We start from the raw sequence: 9,328 nt of genomic DNA, 5'->3' as shown, positions 1-9,328 counted from the left end.
TGGGCGCTAATTGTCGGAAAATTTATAAATGAAAGCAATTAAAACAACTGGTGGTGTGAGATAATCTCCTCCTCTATCTTTCTCAGGGAATTTTTTTATGGTCCGACAATAATTTTTGTGTGTATTTTTAACGTGAGTTCGACCAGTCCTGTGTGGCACTGGGCTTTTTCGAATTATATGATTTTACTGAGTAACACACGAACGCGTAAAGAAAAATATTCGATAACAATTTTATTAATCGACGGAAGTAAATAAAAAGGAATTGAACTAATGAACTCTATAATAATGTAAATGTCAATGAACAAACTGGAATACAGGAATTAGAACTTCTTGTTGGGTCTTCGACTTGGGATATGTTTCTTGGCGTTTAATCGTACAACCTCGACGTGTGTAACCGATAGTGATGTCGATACAACTCCAAGAAATAAATGAAATGAATGTGGAAAAATTACAAAAATCGGAGCCTATGGAAATTGCAAGCTGCGTGTGAAACTATACCAATGAGTATAGAATCCAGCAAAGAACCCTAGGTCGACAAATAGCACAAGAAACAAAACAACGAGGCGGATTGGCTTTCACAGAACCCAAGGCCTGTTTTCACTGGGCCTGTCTGTCAGTCGGTCGGCTTTCGCACAACCCTGGCCTGTTTCCACTGGGCCGTCGAGTCTGATCGGCTTTCGCACGACCAAGGGCCTGTTTTCACTGGGCCTGTCTGTCAGTCGGTCGGCTTTCGCATAACCCGGGCCTGTTTTCACTGGGCCGTCGAGTCTGATCGGCTTTCGCACGACCAACACAAAACAACAAGAGTCAGAACAACACTGGAAACAAATTGTGTGACTTTAGTACTTTTCACTGGGCCGTCGAGTCTGATCGGCTTTTGCACGACCAACACAAAACAACAAGAGTCAGAACAACACTGGAAACAAATTGTGTGACTTTAGTACGCGTGCGAAACTATGCCAATGAGCATAGAGTCTCGTACCAAATCCACTTTTGAGAACTTAAGACGTTTCTGAAACTATGACAATGAGCATAGAATCACGCATTAAGTCTCTTAGATACCAGAATAGGCACTGATTACTCGAAGCTGCCTAACTGGTGAACCCAAGGCTGACTCTTTTTGAGAACTTAAGACGTTTCTGAAACTATGCCAATGAGCATAGAATCACGTATTAAGTCTCTTAGGGACCAGAATAGGCACTGATTATTCGAAGCTGCCTCACTAGTCAACCCCGTCCTTCAGTCTTTTCACACCCTTCCTTATCAAAGCAAAATTAGATTTTGTTTCGGGTGTTTTAAAAACATAAAAATTTCCAAGGTATGTCCAATTAATAAAAAAAAACTACTAATTAAATTTTAAAATAATTTGTAATAATTTATGACATCATCTAAATTGCAAAACAAAAAAAAATCGTCGTCACCTATCGAGTAAATTAACTTGCACCATGCCCCCTATCGAGTGAATAAATTTCGCGTTGAAAATTTTGCAGTATTTTTAGTCAGTATTATTTCATAATTCTGACAATATTTTGGAACGAGGTTTTCAGCCATGCAGATTTCATTGAATATTTTTGCCTTTTTTTTGCTTACTTACCGCCGTATTATTTTAAATTACTCTAGTTGTTTCACGTAAATATGCATCTATTTATTTATTTTAATATTAAACTATAACTTATTTCACTAATTATTCAATTTCATCTGCATTACAAGGTAACATTTTGCTTTTAATATAACTCCTTAAATTATTTATTGTTATTTGTTCTATATTTCCTTTTGGAGACCGACCACGTTTTAGGCGTAAACAATTTCTCATCCATCCACGTTTTTTGAATGTATTGATACAATTCTTTCAATTTCTCATTTCCCTCATTAACTGCTAACTGTTCAAACATCCTAGGTATCCATTCGGATGGCAAAAACGGCAATGCCAATAATAACTTGCATTTAGAGTGTTCTTCTTTTTTTTCATTGTAGTCTTTTTGTAAGCCTAGTTCCTATTTAAAATTGTAAACGTTGATATATTGTGTTCTAATAATTGATAGTTGAAATGGAAAAAATTAAATTGTAAACGTTGATATATTGTGTTCTAATAATTGATAGTTGAAATGGAAAAAATTAAATTGCTAGTTATAATTACTCAAAATTTACCTTTATTTTTCTGAAAACAGCTTGCGTCCAGTGAAACAGGCATCCATGAATCGATACTTGCAAGATGTTTGTTGCAGCAATCCAGACAGCTTGCTCAAAATCGCCTTAATAAATTAAGTGAATCCATGTGTGTTAAAATATTTAAACTGTTTTTAAATATAACAAAACTATATTCCTCACATGTGACTGATTTCACGTTCAAGTTTCCTGTTCCAACAATCCATTCGATAGTTAAAATATTTAAACTGTTTTTAAATATAACAAAACTATATTCCTCACATGTGACTGATTTCACGTTCAAGTTTCCTGTTCCAACAATCCATTCGAATATACATTCATAATCTTTTGTTGCTTTTCCGCTCATTAAGCAAAATAATGTAGGGATTTGTACATATTTATCATTATGTTTTATGAAAACATGTATAGTATAGAGTTGGAAAAAAGGTTTTTTTACAACCTAAAAACAAAAACAAATAAATAATTTATTGTGAATACATTTCAATAAATATCAAATAATATTGAAAACTTACGCTGAATGTTCCATCCATAAACCAATTTTCGGCTTGACGTAATGAGTTTAATTGGTCTTCTGTTGCAAATAAGAGATGTCTTTGATTATCCCTCTTTAAATCTGCACATAAAAAGTTCTGTGGAATTAATGAATTATCTAATTCAAAAAACAATGTCTCTGGATGCCTTGGACGTTTTAATTCTCTGAACCTATTAGCGTTTCGAGCTAAATGCTGTGGGTTGATAAGATGAAAAGGTTCTCCAGCCGAAACAATCTCTCTAGTAGCCTGTTTAATTTATATAAATTAAATTTAGGCTTTTTTATTATTAAACTGTAACAGATAAATTAACCTTAGTAACAATATCTAGTGCTGATGTGAAAGGTTGCTCCATAGCAGCCTGGTAAGACTTTGCACGAATTTTAGCAAGGCCAGTAGCCCCAGCTATTGCATGACAGGTGTGTTCATTTTTAATGGTAAAGTTATTGTCTTGTTGAATAACTATAGCTTTACAACCATTAGTTTTCTTAGCGCATACCCAAGTGGTCTTTCCTTTCTTTGTTTTGCTTTTAACAGTCAAATTGTGCCCATCACTGGAAACTAAATGATCTCCCCCTCTTTTAGTTGCCTGTTTAACAATTTCAAATGTAATCCTAGGTGGAATTTGCACATTTTCTGTTGTTATGGGTAATGGTGCAATTGTTTGTTCATGAAAGATTGATGGATTTTCTGTTATGGGTAATGGTGCGATTGCTTGTTCATGAAAAATTGATGGATTTTCTGTTATGGGTAATGGTGCAATTGTTTGTTCATGAAAGATTGATGGATTTTCTGTTATGGGTAATGGTGCGATTGCTTGTTCCTGAAAAATTGATGGATTTTCTGTTATCAACCTGTTATCAACCTGTTATTTTCTGTTCTCAACCTAGGAGTTATGATTTCCATCCAATTATGTTGTGTTTCATTATTTGATATGCAGCTATTATTCCTCTCGGTAGAGTTCAACGTTGCTTTTGCGGGTGATGACAATGAAATTAATTGTCGATGGCCAAGGTTTTTTACTACTTCGACACATTTCTTACAAATGTGTGGTAAATCCCTCCCATCTATTAAAAAAATTTGAAATTAAATTAGAAATCGTTATTTCTAAATTTACAAGACTCATGAAAAGATTAAACAAGTAAAATATTATAATTATATCAGTCTAATTCACTATTTTGGTTCTTTTATTTTATAATAACAAATAATTGAGTTTTTGACCTATATCGATTGTTTACATTTGCTATCTCTTATATCGCTATCTTATTATACACTATCTCCTATCCTTACGCCCTTACGGTCTGCCCTACCTTACCGCATTATGTAACAGTTTAAATTATTTGCTTTATTATTAATTATATAATAAAAATTAAGGAAAGATCATAAATTAAAAATATGAAACATTTAAATTTTAAATAACTTACTTTGTCTTGCCTTACTATATTGGTAAGTAGTGTAGCCTGTACCACATTTTCGATGACACCATCTTGTACAAACATCGCATGTTAGTGCATGTTGTTTTGCAGTGACTGTTCTGTCGCACACTATACATAAATCGGACATTTTTGCAGAAAATCAAAAGTAAAAAAAATAGATCAAATAAACCGTAATGAACAAATAGGAACTGGAAACTATTAACTACGTTTTTGTGTAGTTATTACATAGACATAAATAATAAATTATAAAGTTTTAATAAACTTAAAAAGTAAATATAAAAATTTAAGACCGTAACGAACAAATAGGAAACGGAAACTATTAGCTTTGTTTAACGACTTTGTTTGTTTAGTTATTTAGTATTAATTTATTGTTTTTGGAAATTATTTTCAATCTGCCATGGTATAATGCATTATCTTCGTGGTTATACTTGTGAAGCAATTGTACGAATGTATCGTGGTATGCATGTATAATACTATGTATTTTTTTTTCCTGTAAATTCGGTAACGGGCAATAGCCCGTGCTTTGTTCAAATAAATAAAATAAATTACATAGACAAGTAAAATAAATTATAAAGTTTTAATAAATTTAAAAATTAAATTTAAAAATTTTTTGGATTATTGAAAAAATTGTTGAAAAAAAATTTTTGGACCAATCGTCTTTGATTTTAGGACCAATCGTCTTAAAAAACGGGATCAATCGTCTATTTTATAATGGACCAATCATCTCGGGACCAAACGTCTGTAGACCATTCATCACACACGTATTGTTTATTTCCTATTCTTCCAACTTTCCAGTTTTATTTTCATTTATTTTACCTTTTATTAATTAGTAACTTTTATTTAATTTCATGTTTTAGTATGAAATTTATCTTTTAGGTTACATCCTTCGCAAGGTACCATTTTAACTTCACTTTCAATTCCAATTTTATTTTTAATATCTTATCTATCATGTCCGCTAAATAATTTTCATAATTCGTTTAATTCTCATTTATTTTAATTAAATTTCTTATATTTCATTAGTTTTAGGCTCTGATGATGGCTACTTAGCCGAAACAACGTTGTCAGCTTCGAATATGTCACAATTTCACAATAAATATGAATGTCAAAAACTACGCTGTGTTGAGTCCATAATAAAAAAGTTGATAAATGCAAAATGGGCAAATAAATTTAACAATATATATATATATATATATATATATATATATATATATATATATACAAGCAAATCGATGGTGTCGCTATGGGTTCCCCATTGGCGTCCTATTTGCCAGTTTTTACTTAGGACATGATACAATTGACTTAATTATCAACACCGTTTACCACTCAGATAATGTTCCATTGAGCATACCGAAAGCACAACTGAAGTCCCTTCTTCAAATTTGCACTACCGAAGCACCATTCCACAGCCCCACAGGCAAACTTTACAAGCAAATGGATGGTGTCGCTATGGGTTCCCCACTTGGCGTCCTATTTTCCAGTTTTTACTTAGGAGGAAATAACAATATTATGAAAGATATATATGTATATATATATATATATATGTATATGTATATATATATATGTATATATATATATATATATATTGCGTATATTTTGAATCTTTGGAAAATGGCGGAAGGAATAATTGTCGAGGTTAAAAGCGATAAAAAATACGTAATTGATACATTATTGTGTTATATTTGGTATGTTCGAAAAGGAAATGAAAACTTCTCTTTGCGAATTTTTTGAAGTTGACGATGTAAAAAAGTGCAAAGTTTTTGCATCATGAAGCCAGCCCATTATCGCTCAGCCTGCCCGAGTTTTCCGAAGACGTTGACATGAATAAAATGTGGGACGAATTTCTTAGTATATGTCGGTTAATTTTTGAAGCTAAAGTTGAAGACAAATTTCCCTGTTTTTTCGCTGATGACTTGTGGAAAGTTACTAATTGTGACAATAGATTCGAGAAATTGTCAACTGAATAGGTGAAATTGCAAAAAAGTGTTATTCAAAATAGTCCGGCCGTTCTGGAATTTCTTGAAGAGTATGGCAATATACTGAGTGATGTCCAAAAAAAAGGTGAACAGTATCGTGTGCAGTGATGTATGCGCCGATGGAGATTCAGATGCTGAGACATCAGTCGCTAAAAATTTGTCTGACATTGCTGAAGAAGATAACAATGATGATGGAAATTTTATAAGTCAGACGCAAGAAAAGAAGAAACATTTTACTATCAACTAATGCAAGTCCATGTTGTCATGCAATATCAAAGACCACTGTTGAACCTCATACGCAATATAAAATATCAGCTAGTAAAGTTTTATATCGGAAAAAATTTTATCACATTGGTAATGTTTCAAAGACTTGTGCATCCAATGTTGTTGACCACCTTGAGTCAATTGATGTTAAAGTTTTGTCTTGCTACCCTGTATTCAAGAGGAGAGATGACAAAATAAAACTTGATGAAACCCACCCTTCTACGTCATTCCGGTTGTGTGTAGATGAGAAGTATGCGGAAATAGTTGAAAGATCAAGTTCTTGGCCTAATTATGTTCAGGTTAGGAATTGGGTTTTCAATAACAACAGCAAAAGTGGCAGCACCAGAAATGCCGATGTCAATGTCAGGACATGTTCTGATGTGAAACGATGATATGGAACTAGTGTCATGTTTTATTTGCAAACTTTAAATTTATGATTTGTTAATTTGACTTAATTTTTTTTTTCATTTACCCGCTTTTTTTATATTATGCAACTATACATTGTATATTCGTTTAATGTACATTGTGGATAAACTGTTGACTTTTGACAATCATTTCTTTAATTTATTGTTACTGGATTTTGGGAGTGCCTGTGAGATTTCATTTAATAGGCGCTATATAAATGCATTAAATAATATATATATATATATATGTATATATATATATATATATAAACATTATTGAAGATATATGCCCATTCTGCATTAATGACTTTCTTTAATGAACACTCAACAAGTCTGAATTTATTAAACTCGTATTTATTTAAAACAATAGACATGGTAAGGCTAACAGCGCTGTTTCGGGAAGTCCATCTTCAGAGCCTATGAAAATAAGAATAGCATGAAATATTTTTATAAAATTAGAATGCATATTAAATGTATGTGTATATGATGTTTTTGCTGAGTTTTATATGTCGGATCTTGAAACTCGCATATTTAAAGACCCAGATAACAAGCCGTTGATATATGCACGATATGTTGATGATATATTCGTTATTTGCAAAACGGTTTCTGATGTGTACTGTTTGCGGAATGTCTTTCAAAATAATTCCCATCTAAAATTTACTATCGAGTTCAGCAAAGAAAATGAAATTGCGTTTTTGGATTGTCTTATCATGCATCACGAGAAACAATTAATTTCAAAGGTCTATGTTAAGCCAACCAACTCAGGTCAGGTGCTTAATTACAACTCAGATTGCCCTGAAAAATATAAATATAACGTAGTTTATAATTTTGTGCACAGGGCATATAAAATTTCATCCAATAATACTATTTTTCATAGTGAATTAGTTAGAATCAAACAATTCTTAATAAACAATAATTACCCGAACAAGTTAATAGATACCATTATTCGCAAATACTTGAATAAAATCAGTGACTCAACATCTGTTCCTTTGCTACCATCGGCTTCAATAAAAACAATAATACCGATCGTTTACCTTAATCAAATGCATGACAACTACAAAATAGACGAATTTCAACTTAAAAATATTATAAAATCTAATATCTCCATGTGTAATGGTGAACATAAACTTAAACTCATTATATATTATAAAACTAACCGGACTTCTAACTTAATAATAAAAAATAGTGATAGACATTCTACAAGTATTCTGGAACAGAGTAGCGTGGTGTACAGCTTCAATTGTCCTATGCCACACAGTGTTGTGGAAAATTATGTTGGGCATACGCGTACTACTCTGGCCAGAAGGCTTACGATGCACGTACAGAACGGTGCCATTAAAGATCATATGCTCAAATCTCACGGTTTGCCACTAACCAGAGCATTACTTGATGTTAACACGAAAATACTTGAACGTGAATCGCACCCAGTTCGCCTCAAAATTAAAGAAGCTTTATACATCTACAAGAATAAACCCGCTATGAATAAACAATTTAACACATTTGATCATAGCCTACATCTTTACTCCCAGTATAGACATGATAGTCCACAACCTTGCGTTCATACCAATATCCTGGAACCACCAATGTTGCGCCACTTCGAATACGAGCCAATGCCAAAAGAAGCGATACTGTTTAATGGTGAACATGTTACCACTCGTCATAAGATTAATGTTTCCGTATCGCTGGTTTCGTTATTCGACAGTGCATCTTAACATCCATATTAGCTGTGATACATTACAATTACTTGTTTTATTTTTATTTTATTTTATTTCATTTTATTTTTTCATTTTATTTCATTTATTTTATCTTATTCCATTATATTTTTCATAAATAGTCTATATTCCAATTTAATCTAATTTAGTTGTTTCATTTACGGATTCGTTTATTAAAATTTCTTTATATCATTATAAACTTAATAATTAATTTTGACAATTTTCCATATTCTTTCCACACATGTCTTCTTTTCACATTCAACTAACTTATTTACGTTTTATTTATATCATCCGATTTTAACAAATTTTCACCGAACTAAACTTCAGTATTAATTTATTTGTTTTAATATTTAATTTAATACTATTTTACTATTTTACTAACTTTTTATATACATTTATATTTTTAACCATAAATTTAATTTGTACATGTTTTGCATTGTTTTCACTAACAAAGGTTTCTCGACGAAGGTAATGTTCGCGACGGTTTTAACTCAGCGACGATTAAGCATATGTAAAAGGCGGATTATGAAAAAACCGATTAAATAATGAATATTTAAAGGTTTAATGAAATGAAAAAAGATTTATTATTGTTTTTTATTTGTTATTTATAACATTTTAACTTTATTCAGATTAAAAATTGCATAAAACAATAAAAAAAACTTCATCATAAAATCGCTATATAATATATATTAAGATACCATCGATAAGGAGAAAGTAAAAAAATCGCCAAAAATTTATTTATGTATGCATCTGAAATATATTTTCATTTTTTGATAGACAATTTTATTTATAAAAATACCATATATAACAAAACTATCTCCCGTTTTGTGCACATTCTCAAAA

At 31.6% G+C, this 9,328-nt stretch overlaps 3 protein-coding genes across 3 annotated transcripts in view; 1 reads left to right on the top strand and 2 right to left on the bottom strand.

The window, feature by feature from the left end:
• HELRODRAFT_169214 (hypothetical protein) overlaps positions 1-4,259 on the bottom strand; it is a gene marked incomplete at both ends in the record, with an annotated part of 9,267 nt that extends 5,008 nt beyond the window's left edge. Inside the window, 7 exons of the mRNA XM_009015071.1 lie at positions 585-768; positions 1,882-1,994; positions 2,149-2,252; positions 2,329-2,605; positions 2,679-2,945; positions 3,010-3,332; positions 4,121-4,259. Of these exons, the coding sequence (XP_009013319.1) occupies positions 585-768; positions 1,882-1,994; positions 2,149-2,252; positions 2,329-2,605; positions 2,679-2,945; positions 3,010-3,332; positions 4,121-4,259 (1,407 nt within the window). The remainder of the gene's footprint in view (positions 1-584; positions 769-1,881; positions 1,995-2,148; positions 2,253-2,328; positions 2,606-2,678; positions 2,946-3,009; positions 3,333-4,120) is intronic.
• A 1,916-nt stretch (positions 4,260-6,175) lies between these two features.
• HELRODRAFT_169213 (hypothetical protein) lies at positions 6,176-6,761 on the top strand (the record flags this gene model as incomplete). Its single annotated transcript, XM_009015070.1, has 2 exons — positions 6,176-6,311; positions 6,421-6,761. The coding sequence occupies 2 exons, from the start codon at positions 6,176-6,178 to the stop codon at positions 6,759-6,761; spliced, it is 477 nt and encodes a 158-aa protein (XP_009013318.1).
• Positions 6,762-8,284: 1,523 nt separating this feature from the next.
• HELRODRAFT_169212 (hypothetical protein) overlaps positions 8,285-9,328 on the bottom strand; it is a gene marked incomplete at both ends in the record, with an annotated part of 3,388 nt that continues 2,344 nt past the window's right edge. Inside the window, one exon of the mRNA XM_009015069.1 lies at positions 8,285-8,455. Coding sequence (XP_009013317.1) covers positions 8,285-8,455 — 171 coding nt within the window. The remainder of the gene's footprint in view (positions 8,456-9,328) is intronic.

This window comes from Helobdella robusta (genome assembly GCF_000326865.2).
Source record: "Helobdella robusta unplaced genomic scaffold HELROscaffold_15, whole genome shotgun sequence".
Classification (NCBI taxonomy): domain Eukaryota; kingdom Metazoa; phylum Annelida; class Clitellata; order Rhynchobdellida; family Glossiphoniidae; genus Helobdella; species Helobdella robusta.
The sequence above is the reverse complement of the archived record's forward strand: the minus strand, read 5'-3'. Positions and strand labels throughout refer to the sequence as shown.